Source organism: Zootoca vivipara, chromosome 16 (assembly GCF_965207765.1).
Source record: "Zootoca vivipara chromosome 16, rZooViv2.hap1.1, whole genome shotgun sequence".
Classification (NCBI taxonomy): Eukaryota; Metazoa; Chordata; class Lepidosauria; order Squamata; family Lacertidae; genus Zootoca; species Zootoca vivipara.
This window is the reverse complement of record NC_142599.1, coordinates 34,871,180-34,885,526: the sequence shown is the minus strand read 5'-3', so window position 1 is coordinate 34,885,526 and position 14,347 is coordinate 34,871,180. Positions and strand designations below refer to the sequence as shown.

The 14,347-nt window shown below is 47.5% G+C and overlaps 1 protein-coding gene across 5 annotated transcripts in view; it reads right to left on the bottom strand.

Annotated features, from left to right (window-relative positions):
- NPR1 (natriuretic peptide receptor 1) overlaps positions 1-14,347 on the bottom strand; it is a 56,545-nt gene that overhangs the window by 15,547 nt on the left and 26,651 nt on the right. For all 5 annotated transcript variants that reach the window (XM_035098153.3, XM_088659869.1, XM_088659871.1 and 2 more), the window contains 8 exons: positions 12,966-13,101; positions 11,716-11,807; positions 9,188-9,323; positions 8,827-8,911; positions 7,959-8,079; positions 6,943-7,017; positions 6,278-6,355; positions 870-974 (listed from right to left, as the gene is read on the bottom strand). In XM_035098153.3, coding sequence (XP_034954044.3) covers positions 870-974; positions 6,278-6,355; positions 6,943-7,017; positions 7,959-8,079; positions 8,827-8,911; positions 9,188-9,323; positions 11,716-11,807; positions 12,966-13,101 — 828 coding nt within the window. The remainder of the gene's footprint in view (positions 1-869; positions 975-6,277; positions 6,356-6,942; positions 7,018-7,958; positions 8,080-8,826; positions 8,912-9,187; positions 9,324-11,715; positions 11,808-12,965; positions 13,102-14,347) is intronic.

The following is a 14,347-nucleotide window of genomic DNA, read 5'->3' as shown; positions in this document are numbered from 1 at the left end:
AACCAATACATGAGATGGATGCATGACATTCAAAGCAAGATACTATGTCAAGCCTTTATTTGTCGTTAGGCAGGTCAATTATAAATGGAATGTAATTAATGAAATGTAATAGCGATGTTTATTTTTGTATTATTGTAACTATTTGTTTTATTACTGTGGAATTTCCAAAAGAAAGCATTTGTAAAAACTAGAAGAAAAATAAAAAAACAATAAGTTGCATTGCTGAATAAATGCACTTTTCGACGATATTCTAATTTTCCGAGTTTCACCTGTATGCTATATGGTAATTTATGGACCTAATAGTTATCTAAAGCCATTTGCGCATGTTGCCATGCAACTAGTCCATGCAGAATGTAGGCACCCTATATATCGAAAGGAGCAAACCAGTGATATTTTAGGGAGCAGGCTAGCAGGCGGGGCCCATGACTAACATCATAGGAGCCTACACAACACAAAACACTGCTGCTGTATGTAGGTTTTATTTTATTTGTTTTTAATCTTGTATTTTGGAAACGTACATCCAGGTTTTTTCTTCCTTTTGGGGGCCCCCAAGAGAGCAGGGCCCTAAGCTATAGCTTGTTTAGCTTATACGTAAATCCGGCACTGGCCTCAACCACCTATAAGGAGAGAAGTCGAACTGGGCAGGAGTTGATAACATCCAGGCATGCTTTTAGACTACTCCCTCCTGCAACTTCGCTGGCTTAGCTAGGCACCCCCTGCAGAAAGGAACCAAGGAATCCTGGCCTCGAAGTCCCTCTCTGTCCCTCACATAACCCCAAACCTACTTCTTTACGGATTCTTCCTGCCTCCACTTGGAGCACTGGGGGGGTGGGGTGTGCCATGCCCGTTTTGCCACAACTCTCACATACCTGGAGGCTGCCACGGGTGCAGTACTCTGTCAAGATGCAGATGTTTGGGGGGTCGATGCAGGCTCCGATAAAGCGTGTCAGGTGCTTGTTCTGAACATCCCGCACCTGGAAAGAACATGGAGGTGTGGTTAAAGTGCCCAAATCGTGCCGGGGACCCAAGCAACACATAAACACACATACAGAGCCACTGCAGAAGCTACTTAACCCTAGCCGGAGGGTTAAAATTGTACAGGCAGTGACCGTTTTAGGCGGGTTCGATATGTGTGCGACTGTGTGTGCATACATCGCGCTGAACCAGGAAATGACCCAAAAATGTCACCAAAAGGGGCGGAATGGGGTGCAGGCTTTTGCAACAGTGTTTCCAATATACACAATTTCACTTAAATGTGTGGGGTCTCGGAATGTAAACCCCACATAAATGGGGAGTTGCCTGTATGAAGAAAAGGAGAAGCGCCACATTTTTCTGAAATCACTACTGACTGCCGCTATTGCAAACACCCCAATGTGAGGTGCATATCCCATGCTTTGGGGACTCATTCATTCAAAATTATTGAGGTTTTTCTACATTTTTGACTGAAAGTAGAAGTTTTTGTAACATCTCACATGGGAGCACCTTCATAATTTTAATACCCCTCTGGCTGCGTGAAGGCCAAGAACCTTCGGATGCAGTTCCTGAACATTTAACTAGATCCAATGAGATGTCGCATGTAATCGGAGACGTGGCAGTGCGCATTTTGACAGCATCGCTACAGAACCATCTCTCTGTCCAGCATTAACAACCGGAGATTTATTTCCCCCTAAGACTTAACTCTGCAGGTAGCAGTGGAAAAATTAAATCCAGGAGATTTATCAACAGTGAGAGCTATGATAAAGCACCATGTAATTTATTCAGGGATGGGAGGCAAAGCGAAGGATTTTGTGCCCCTGGGGTTCTTTCAATCTAGGATTTCCAGAGCTGGTGCAAGCACATTCTGCTCCCCCCCGCCAAACAAAAACCCACCAGGGAGCCAGTGTGGTTAGTACTGGACTATGACTTGGGAGACCAGGGTTCAAATTCCCCACTTGGCTACCAAGTTCAACCTTGGGCCAGTCACTGCCTCTCAGTCTAGACTACCTCACAAGGTTGTTGTGACGATGAAATGAGGAGGGGGAGAATCATGTACACCAGCCGGGGCTCCTTGGAGGAAGAGGTGGGATACGGATGCAATAAACGAAGAAGCAAACCAATTCCACAAGTTTAGCAACCCATCGCAGGATTCCAGAAGGCATCATAAACAAACAAACAAATGGAAGACTTCGCAAGGGAGTGTTATGGCCATTCGTTCCCCACAAATAAAATAATTGGTTGCTTCATGTGGAACCTCTCCTGGCACACATGCAATATGATTTTAAAAATAGAAACTTTGGAGAAATCCATAAACAGGGGTCCACAGGAATTTTTCAGCAGGGGAGGAGGAATAAAACACTGGAAGAGGGAGATTGGACTACTTAAGTCTTTTTTTATTTAAGGCAGCTGAGAATCTGGGGGTTTTGGGGTCATCATAGGGGTGGTAGGGAAAGGAATTCCCCCCACTCAGTGGACACCCTTGGGCATAAGTGCCGAGAGAAGCGGAGGGAGAACTTGGGACGGAAACAGGGAAAGGATCAGTTTGGGAAGGAAGGAATTTGCGCCGCGGGGAGCTGAGCGCATGACAGTGTGCGCGCATGTGATTGATGTGCGGATGCCTTGCCAGAGGAAAAGCATGCTTTCAGACACACACACACACACACACACACATGCACACACACGCACAAAGACACGTCAAAAGCAAGCAGGTTGCAAATATCTCTCCCTCGCCAGCTATTATCTTTGCTTGCTCAGATGCCCCTTTCACGAGCCAAGCCCCTTGTTTATCTTCTCCTTCGCACACACGTAAATTCCTGTTGCTTTAAGCTGCTCCGGCTCTTAATTAAGGAGGAGCAGATGGCTGGCTCTTTGCCGCTTCCTCACTAATGAGTCATTAGCCCTCTGCGCTGCTGTAGCAGCACCCGGGTGCCACTCTGCACTGCTCTCTGCCCACTCCCTATGTGCTTTCTCTCCCCGCTAATGAATCCGCTGCCCGCCCCACCAAATACCCCAGCAGCTCAATGCCCCTTGCTGGTGCCCCACTAAATCCATAAAATCACAGAACGGTAGAGTTGGAAGGGACCCCAGGTTTCATCTAGACCAACCCCCTGCAATGCAGGAGTCTCAACTAAGGCATCCGTGACAGATGGCCATCCAACCTCTGCTTAAAAACCTCCAAGGAAGGAGAGCCCACCACCTCCCGAGGGAGACCGTTCCACTGTCAAATGGCTCTTACTGCCAGAAAGTTCTTCCTGATGTTTAGTCGGAATCTCCTTTCTTGTCACTTGAAGCCATGGGTTCGGGTCCTACCCTCCAGATCAGGAGAAAACAAGCTCCTCCATGGGACAGCCCTTAAGGTATGGTATTTGAGGATGGCTAGCACATCTCCTCAGTGTCTTCTCTTCCAGGCCAGGGTAAAGGGTACAGGAACCCCCTGACCATTAAGTCCAATCGCGGACGATTCTGGGGTTGCAGCGCTCATCTAGCTTTAAAGGCCGAGGGAGCTGGTGTTTGTCCACTTCTACAGACAGTTTTCCGGGTCATGTGGCCAGCATGACTAAGACGCTTCTGGCGAAACCAGAGCAGCGCATGGAAACATCGTTTACCTTCCGCCGGAGCGGTACCTATTTATCTACTTGCACTTTGACATGCTTTCCAACTGCTAGGTTGGCACGAGCAGGGACCCAACAATGGGAGCTCACCCCGTTGCGGGAATTCGAACCGCCAACCTTCTGATTGGCAAGCCCTAGGCTCTGTGGTTTAGACCACAGTACCACCCGCGTCCCACTCTTCCAGGCTAAATATACATACATTGCCTTGAAAGGAGAAAAACAACAACGAAGGACCCATCTGTACTTGTCCAACAACATCGGGAGACCCAAGGTTGAGAAAGTCTGGACTAGTGTGTCAGAATAGGCAAGGGAGTGGCTAGAACCACTTCTCAGGTTGGTCCCAGGTAGGGAGCTCAATAAGAAACTCAACCAAGATTCCTACAAGACGATACCCTTATATTAACTTTACTGCAGTAACTGACAGTCCCATAAGTGAGCACAGGTTTAACACTTATATACCAACAGTTATGTTAATTCCATAAGTAGATCCACCTTGGCCATTCCATGTCAGCTAGCCATGACATGACATATTTAGGTTCTGATTCAAACCCCAGTGGCGTAGCATGGGGTGGAGGGCCATGGAACCAGACACAAAATTCTGAGGGGTTACAACCAGGCACCCCCCACAGGCACTGGCTTCCACAGGGGCCCTGGCAAAGGGGGCAGAGCAGCTCAGGCCCACAGTGAGTGGGTGTGCGTGGACAGGCAGGTGGAGCAGGGCGGCCCCACTTGGCTCCAGCGGAGGGGCTTTTCAGTGGTGGTGGTGGCTCGCCCACACCGGATACCGGCAACCCACGCTATGCCATTGCCAAACCCCCTACAGGTCATTAGCTGGTACAATAAACTAACTTCAGATCAGGACAGTCACAGCAAACAAAAGCAGATTACACAAAGGTTGATCTTTAAATTTAAACATGCAAATCTTTTATCACCCTTTTCTCCTCAATAGGCATAGTCACACATTAGTGAGGGCCTGTACAGTACACCTCTTCCTTGTAATAATCAGGTTCAAGCTAACTGATGCTTAGCAAATATGAACGAATGTGTATTAAGCAATAGGATAAATGGTCATACATTGAATTATCTGAAATATTAACAACCTCTAATTGATTTTTTAATTCCTAATCCCATTAGCTCCTTTGCTACCATTTGTGGTGCCTCTGCAGCAGATGTGGCATTAAATCAACAACTCTTTGCCCACCCTTCTGTTTGCAAAAGCAAAAGCAAATACCCTTTGTCCTGAACAAGGTCAATCCATAGTTTTCATAACTTCTTTTACAAACGTCTATTATGCAAGGGGTTTTAGGGTATCTTTAGGGGAGCAATTCCAAATAACAGGGGATAAGCATTTTTTTCCCTTCACACTAAGACCCGGAAAAGACCACCAGTGGTATAGCATGGATTGCCTGAGCCCGGGGCAGGCAAACTGCTGACACTGCCAGAGTGACACACACACACCCCTACTGGAGCCCCACTGGCCCTTAAGACCCAAATTTGAATCAAAGAATTGTAGAGTTGAGGGGGACCATAAGGGTCATCTAGTCCCTGCTATGCAGCCGTCCCTGATTGGGCTCAAACCACCAACCTTCTGCTAAACAGCCAGACCCAATGCAACACGGGGGGCTGTTATTATTATTCATTATTATGGGCCTTATAAATTAATACAAGGACCTCAAACCTGGTGGTGGGCGGGGCCATGGCCCCAAAGTGGGAGGGGCTTGCCACAATCCATAACACACTTTGTCTCCTTGCCACCCCCTTTTCTGTCTCTCAGACACACCCCTTCTCTCTCACACACACAGAGCATGGAAAGAAACGCACTTTCTGAAGGGCTGGTCTGGAGGACAAGAGGAGTGTCACGCTGTCCAGAGTTACAGGTTGCTGTATTTATAAAGGCACAAAGAGGTAATCATGGTTTTCATAAGGACATAAGGAGACCCTGCTGGATCGGGCCTTATAACTTTGGAAGATAAGGGATTAAAAAAGAAGAAGATCTTATCACAATTTAGATAAATGTTAATACAGTGGTACCTTGGATCTCAAACGCCTTGGTACTCAAACAACTTGGAACCCAAACACTGCAAACCAGTGTTCCAGTTTGTGAACTTTTTTCAGAAGTCGAACGTGCTCCACTTTGAATGTTACGCTTCCGATGTGAGTGCCACACTTCCGTTTTGAGTGTTACGCTGAGGTCTGTCTGTTTTTGCTATTTATTTTGCATTTTTGTTTTTGCGGCTTTTTTTTTCCGTTTTTGTGACTGTGTGGAACCCAGTTCAGCTACTGATTGTGTGACTGTAGTACATTGTTTATTGCTTTCATCTTATGGATCAACGGCCTCGTTGCTGTTTGGGGGGTTGTTTTTAAAAGTCTGGAACGGATTAATCCATTTTGCATTTCTTTCTATGGGAAAGCGCACCTTGGCTTGGGAACGCTTTGATTTTGGAACGGACTTCCGGAACGGATTAAGTTTGAGAACCAAGGTACCACTGTAAAAGAGTATTGTTCTCTGTTTGCTTAGAGAACCTTGTTCAGCTGAAAAGGAGTTGGTGTACGTACAAAATAATCGCAATAATCTTCCGGCTCCATCATCACCCCTCCCCATCCCAGAGGGATAGACCCCACCCAGGCCCTCCACCACCAGCCTGGAGTCTTTGCCACACTCTCAAAGGGCATTCCAGCCAGTTGCTTACATGTTTCAGCTCGAAGAGCACCTTCCGTGTCAAATCAATCCGCTTCCTGTTTACATGTTTCACGGCCACGAGGTTCCCCTGAAAGGAGATGCAGAAATCAGGGAGGAGGAGAGAGAATCGTGCTGCTGAGGTTGCCGGGGAAAGAAGGCTGGCCAGTTCGGCCGCTTTGCAAGGGAGGTGTCCGCCTACCCATCGACTCATCCACCTGGGCCAACTCAACGGTTAACCTAAGAAAGATGAGCCTGTTGGAGGAGGCCAGTGGCGACTCACTATAGTCCAGCATCCTGTTCTCACAGTGGCCAAATGCGCCTAAGAACCTAGGAATCCAGATAGACAGCCTCTGGATCTGGAGGCTCCATTAAAGACGTCAGGAGAGCCTGACTGCTAAATCGGTGTCTAGCATCCTGTTCTCACAGAGGCGAACCAGATGCCCCGGTTGGAAACCCACAAACAGGGTTTCAGCAACTGGAATTCAGAAGCACACAGGCAGACCACAGACATTGTGGCTAGTAGCCATTGATGACTTTATCCACCACAAGAGGAGCAAGAGGCTCTACGGGTTGGCCCTACCTGGTCCACGAGACCTGCAATGAACATCCCCACCCATAAACATTGGCTTTAGTCCTGTCTTCCAAGAAGTACAGACTCTTCTTTCCAGGGCTTACCTTATAATAAGCTGTCTTGGCATAAACCTGGAACTGTCCCTCTGTGGTGAGAAGGGAGCCATAGTTCGAGCCTCTCTGAGGAAGGAAAGCATAGAGGGAACATCTGGTGGCAGAGCAAAAAAGAAAAACACCTCCCCACCCACACCCCAGATCTTTATTTGCAGGACATGCGCAGCCTGAACAGAGTTAAAACCTACATATCTGCACATTTCATGTGTGAGGATCCGAATTCCCAGAGTGGTTTATCCACCAACCCGTCTCTGCAGGGATCTTTGGGAGATGCAGCTCTGCAAAGGGGAATTAGGGGAGGGAGGTTCTCCCGATAACTCTCAGGACCTTTAACAAATGAGAGTTCCCAGAATCCTTTGGGGAAAACCATGATTGTTTAAAGTGGCGCCAAAGTGGTTTAAACAGAGCGCAGAGCCTGCATGGTGCAGTGGTTAGTGCTGGAGGAAGACCTGGGAAAAGACCAGGGTTCACATCCCCACTCGGTCATGAAGCTCACTGAGTATGACCTTGGGCCAGCCCCTCCCTCTCAGCCCAACCTGCCTCGCAGGGTTGTTGTGAGATGGGGAAGAGAACCATGAATGCTGCCTTGAGCTCCTTGAAGGAAAAGGCAGGCTATAAATTAAATTATTAATAATAATCATAATAATAATTTATTATTTATACCACACCCATCTGGCTGGGTTTCCCCAGCCACTCTTCCAACAAAATATTAAAATACTGTACAATAGTGCGTCAAACATTAAAAGGTTCCCTAAACAGGGCTGCCTTCAGATGTCTTCTAAAGGTCTGGTAGTTGTTTTTCTCTTTGACATATAAATAATATTGGTTTTAAACAGGAGGAAGTAAAGTAAAGTAAAGTAGCTCAGTCAGTAAAGCATGAGACTCTTAATCCCAGGTCTTGGGTTCAAGCCCCACATTGTGCAAAAGATTTCTACGTTGCAGGGGGTTGGACTAGATGGCCCTTGTGGTCCCTTCCGACTCTACGATTCTAGGATTCAAGGACTCACCAGTGAGAGAGTGAGTTTGCTCCCCATGTTGCGGAGGTTCTTCTCCAAGTTGCTGGACTGAACATCCTCCCATTGCACCCGCCACAGCTCAGAGGCCAGCTCCTTCTCCAGCTTCAGTTTCCTGGGAGGGGAGGGCAGCGACAGGGGTCAGGGGTCAGGGGTCCTGCAGGCCTGCCTGACAAGCTTCCCACCCACCCTGCTGCCTCCTTCTCTTTTATCACCACAAATGCACAATCCCAAACGTATCGCCTCGCAAAACTGTGTTCTTTGTGAGGTCCTGCACCATGGGCCCTCTCCCATGGTGGTGACACAAGAACAGGCCTTCTCGGTGGTGGCTCCCCGTTTAAGGAATGCTCCCCCCAGGGAAGCACGCTTGGCATCATCACTATCTGTTTTAGGTGCCAGGGGAAAATTCATATTCACCCAGATCTTAATTTTCTGCCGCAGGCGGGCTTGCATCTTATTTCCCTGCACACAGTTTCCTACGATATGTATTAGGTTGGTTTATCCTCGTTTTCCATGTTCATTTTTGTAAGTTGCATAGCGTTTCATTTTTAGGAACTGCCTTGCTTTTTATGTTTGCGAGTTGTCAGGTACGGAGGATAAAACAAGTTAGAAGGGGAATAGGCACCAAGTGGCATCCATCTAAGTTCTACTTAGACGCACATTGCAATTAACAGAGCCGAGTTAAGTCACGTTAATTTATTTCTGAGTGGGACTAGCCCCAGACACAACCCATTGCTTTCAAGCAGGGCCTGTGTCAAATAGCCAGCCAGCAAACAAACAAACAGAAGGACACCAGGTCGAATCCAGCAAGCCGTTCTTACTTTTGCCAGCACCTGTTCACAAACTCCGCCCAGCCACTCACCTGTACACAAAGAAAGCCGTGACGATGATGACGGACAGGACCAAGGTCATCGTGAGGGACAAGATCTCCAGCAGTGAGAAGGAGGCTGTAGGCAAGAGAAGGCAATGAAGGGAGAAGGAAGGAGAACCATTAGCCAGCCATTTCCCCTTAAAACTAGGGAGGGGCCCCTTTTCCTAAAGCCCGAGGGCCGCATATCTTCTTCTGGGCAGCCTTCCAAGGGCCACATGCTTGGTTTCTGAAAAACAGGGGGTCCACAGTCCTTAGCTAATTGGGAACCACTGGGTTAAGCCCACCTGGATCAGGCCCCACTGTAACCCCCCACAGCCAGCAGAAGGGGCCTTCTTGGGATCCCCTCCAGTACCTTTTTGGCAGGCTGGGTTGGTGTTCTCGAAACCACAGAAGGGCACATCCCTCGGAATGACGTTCCCTGGCCAGTGGATATCCTTTCCGGGAACCATCTTGATCTTCTTGGTGATCCCGTTGTAAGTGGCGACGATCTGTGAAAAGAAAGGAGTCGGTGGGTGGGGGCGGGTGGAGAGAAGGGAGAAGAAAAGGAGATACGGAGATGGAGGCAGGGTACCATTTTCCCTCCTTGGTGAGGATGAGGAGCCCGAGGGCCACATTCCTTTCTGGGAACCATGTTGGGGGCCTCACAGCAGTGGTGGGGGAGGATCCAGGAGTAAAAGTGGGCAGAGCCACAAATGTAACTTTTGCCTTTGGACAGTGGGCTGGTTTCTACACACACACACACACACACACACACACACACACACACACACACAAATAAATACACAAAAACACACATCAAGAAGAGGTAGACTTGAAAGAGGAGTGGAAACTTTCCGTTGAATATTTAAAGAATGATTGTAAACATGTTAAAACGTACGTAGGATTTGAATGAAGAACAGCAGTTGAATACTTGTTGGGGTACAGTGTGGAAAAGTATAGAATACTAGCTGGCCCTGCCACGCGTTGCTGTGGCTAATCCCTGTGACTGCAACCATCCTGTGTTGATCCATGACATATCCCACCCCCTCCTCCCCCCCACCCCCGGCTTTTCCCTGTGATTTCCCCCAACCTGTCCCGTCCCATGACGTATCACGCCCCCCTCTTCCCACCATCCCCGGGTCATCCCATTTTGAGATTGGAATTATGACAACTTTCCCCTGCAATATAAAATTTTGCTGTATCAGGAAAATGTGATCTATTTTGTGTTTATTTGTAGGAAATATGTCGGGGTTTCTATTAAGCCAACCTGCAACCGGATTTTTGCACTGCTCCTGCTGCTATTAGAACCTAAGTCATAGATGGTACCTTACACCAGTAGAATTAGCTAAGATTTATCATAACAAGGATAACAAATGTTGGAAATGTAAGAAAGAGGAAGGTACTTTTTCTCATATGTGGTGGACTTGCCCATTAGTAAGGGATTTCTGGGGAAAGATTTATAATGAACTAAAGAGAGGGTTGAAAAACACATTCACTAAGAAACCAGAATCCTTTCTATTGGGTATAGTCGGGAAAGAGATTCCCAAGAAAAATGTTAATTTCTTTATGTATGCCACAACGGCGGCAAGAGTATTATTGGCTAAGAACTGGAAGACTCATGAATTACCAACAGTGGACGACTAGCAAATGAAGATGATGGAGTATATGGAAATGGCCGAGATGACCGGGAGAATTCACGACCGGGGAGAAGAAGCGACAGAAGAAGAGTGGAAAGACTTCAAAATTTATTTTTAAAAATTATGCTAAAATTGTATATTGAGATTAGATTTAGAAGTGTATAGAAGCTGTGGATATGGGAATTATGTGAAGAAATAGAGCTATGAAAGATCTGAAATTGTAAGAAATTTTTATTAAAAAATGCATTAGAAATTGCTAAAGATAAAAGTGAAATGAATCGCAGATCGAGAGAACTCGAGGAGGTCCCTATATACAATGTTAAAGGAATTTGGATTTGGATTTTTGTGTTTTCTTTCTATGTTACTGTGTTTAATTGTGTTTTATTGTTGTTTGTTATTGTTGTTTTTCTTTTTTGTTGTAAAATCAATAAAAATTATTGGGGGGGGGGGGGAAATAGAAGCTAAGTCATGGTTTGACTTACCATTATATGTGCAAACCCAGACTTTGCTCACATGTGACTCTGAGGTTGTGGCCAAATTTCAAGACAATCAGGTAAGTGCTTGTGGGAGAAAAATGGGGAATAACACACATGCACCTTCACCATTTATATATATATATATATATAGATTTATAATATACAGCAAATTTAGAAACTGCAGGGGAGTCCACGGAGGGGTTGAGGGGAAGTCAAACGTGAAATGGATGTGTATTTGGAAGTATGTATCGTCTTGAAAATGTTTGAAATTTAGAAATAAAATTCAAAACAAACTCACACACACACACACACCTCTGCATCCTCTATCCAGGCAAGCAAAGGGGATGGTCAGAGTTGAAGGGCAAATTCCAGAGAGGCAAACGTACCCAAGGGGGGAGTGCGCAAAGCAGGAATGATAAAGGGCGCAGCCACCAGAGTGGGGCTGGGGAAGGGTCCCAAGGGCCAAAGAAAGAGGCTGCAGGGCCACATTCTTTCCCCATGATGGAGGACCCCTGCTCTATGGACATGGGTTAAGGTCTTCAAGTCTGACAGCGTGGATGAGCTTCTTCACACAGCATGCCCCACCCACGGAACTCACTGCCACAAGGGCATGGTGACAATCGCTGGTTTAAATGGCTTTGAAAAGGAGACGAGGGATTGCCGTGGGTGAGGGGCCTCATCACTGGCTCTTACCCATGATGCCCCCTTGTTCAAGGAGGGGGTCTACCTTTGAATACGTGTTGTGGGGAGTGGGGAGAACAGACAGACAAGCAACAAAAGAAGCGAACCTCAAACTCCCCCTCTGTTGGGTTCATGTCCCAGAGGGAAAAATCCATCTCCCGGTCGCCGCTCTCGTCAATCTTCAGGGTCCCTGTGACCCCTGCCAAAAGAAGGAAGGAGAGGGGGGAAAACAGCAATCCCACACTGGTCCTTAAGGAGAGGTGAACATATCTGCCACACACATCTCAATGGGTCTACTCTGAGCACATCCTGACACATCCAACCTCTGTTCGAAAACCTTCACTTTTCTTTTGACTTGGTCTTTCTTTCGAAAGGAAAAGCACCACAACCAGACGGGTGGGGCTTCCTGGCTATAGCAGGCAATGTGGTCGCACCCATGCCATACATTTAAACTATGTAGCTTCCCACAAAGGATGCTGGGAACTGTAGTTCCCCTCTCGCAAAGCTACAATTCCCAGCACCCTACGAACTACAGCTCCCAGGATTCTTCGGGAGGAAGTCATGTGCTTTAAATGTATGGGGTTGTGTTTGACTACGTTCTACTCGGAGAAGACCCATTGAAATGAATGGCTCTACATAATAACATAAGGAGACTCAGCCGAATCGGGCCAATGGCCCATCTAGTCCAGCCATCCTGTTCTCACAGCAGCCTACCCGATGCCTACAGGAAACCCTCAAGCAGGATTGGACCACAAGAGCCCTCTCCCCTCCTGTGGTTTCCAATAACTGGAATTCAGAAACATTCCTGACTCTGACCACGGAGGCTAATAGCCACTGAGAGCCCTCTCCTCCACGGATCTCTCCAATCCTCTTTTAAAACCATCCAGGTTGGTCCTTACTACATCTTGTGGCAGCGAGTTCCACAGCTTAGCTATGTGCTGCACTGAGAAGGACTTTCTTTTGTCCACCCTGAATCTTTAAGAGGAGATGGCGGGGGATCGAACCCACGACCCCTCTGCATGCAAAACGGGAGTTCCACCGCTGAACTACAGTCCCTGCCCAGCAACCATTTTTTGTGTGGCATAACAGTTAGAGTAGGGTTTCCTAAACTTGGGTCCCCGGCTGTTTTTGGACTACAATTCCCATCCTCCCTGATCCACTTGTCCTCCTAGCTAGGAATGATGGGAGCTGTAGCCCAACAACAGCTGGAGACCCAAGTTTAGACTAGGACCTGGGAGAGGCCAGGGTTCAAATCCCCAACTCAGCCACGAAACTCACCTTGGGGGCAAGTCCCTTCCTCTCAGCCAAGCCTATCTCACAGGGTTGTTGGGAGGACAGAAAACGGCACACTACTGACCATAAAAAGTCCGGTTCTGCATCTGGCGGGTGGTCAAGGTGGCGTTGGAGAAGGATCCCTCCTGCTGTAGCATCTCACTGGCTGCTTGAGCAAAGAGCATCACCCCATCGTGAAAGGCAGCAGCGATGAAGTTTTTCTGGAAAGCAAGAAAGCCAGGCCAGTTAGATTTGCCTCTCGGCCACTCAGCCGGGGGGGGGGGGACAGGGCGGGTGCCACCAGACCAGGAGGGAGCCCTTTCAGGCCACAGCGCCAACTTCAGAATGCCAACTCATCAGTGAGGTTAGAATCAATGGGGCACGTACCTCCGCTCACTGTGGGACTGTGGTATTTGGGTCAAAAGGTTTGGGAGGTTCGGTTTATAATAAACAAGGTGCCGGCATGGTTTATAACAATGGAGAGCCACTAACAGCCTAGTGGTTAGAGTGCTGGAGTAGGACGTGGGAGGGAGATGGGTGCGTAGCTGACAGGGCCTGGCCTACCTCACAGGGTTGTTATGAGGATAAACCATGCAGCTCAACTCGGAGACATTCCTTGGCTTGCTTACTCAAAGGTCAAACCTGTTTCCTACAACTTTGCTTCCCCTCTGAAGTTGAGAGTCACTGTTTCATCCCAGCCCGAAGGCCAAATCCCCTCCGAGGCAACTTTCTGGGGGCCGCATGCCTTCAGCGTAAGGCCAGAGGCAGAAGTGGGTGAGGACAGTGCAGGTGGGTCAATGGGTGTGACCGTCACCTTCGTATGGAAATCTCTGAAACGTCCTGTTTTCATACGGAACGCCGGTGCAGTGTAGTGGTTAGAGCAGGGGTTCCCAACAAAATTTTCTCGAGGACCCCTCATCGAGCCGCTATTGTTGCAAGGACCCCCATTAATTCCTAATCCTAAAATTAAAAAGTGAGAGCCAAATTAAGAGTCTTTTTATATTTTATATTTATATTTTATATTTATACGTTTTTTTACAGTTACAACAGAGTACTCCATCAGTTAGTTTTAATTTTCAGTTCTTAATGAGATGAACCACTTTTTAACCAATGGTCCATTTTTAACTACGCGAACTGTAGCTTCCGCGAAAAACAACGCTTTGTTTACAAACACTACTGTTTTGCAAAGAGGCAGCGCGCGCCAGGGAGGAGGGAGGGGAATGGAGAAGACAGGGTACCTGCGCAGTAGCGCACAAATGAAGCCGACGCGTGCAAAGCATCTTGGGGAGGTGAGCGTTAGTAGAATGCGTGCGCTGCCTCTTTGCAAAACAGTAGTGTTTGTAAAGCGCCACCTAACGGCATACAGCAGAACTACTGCCTCTATCTAATTCTAGTTTTGCGCTAGACTCTGCTCATGCAGGAAGTGGACAAAACAAAAAATCTGTTATCATACGAAATATATTTAAT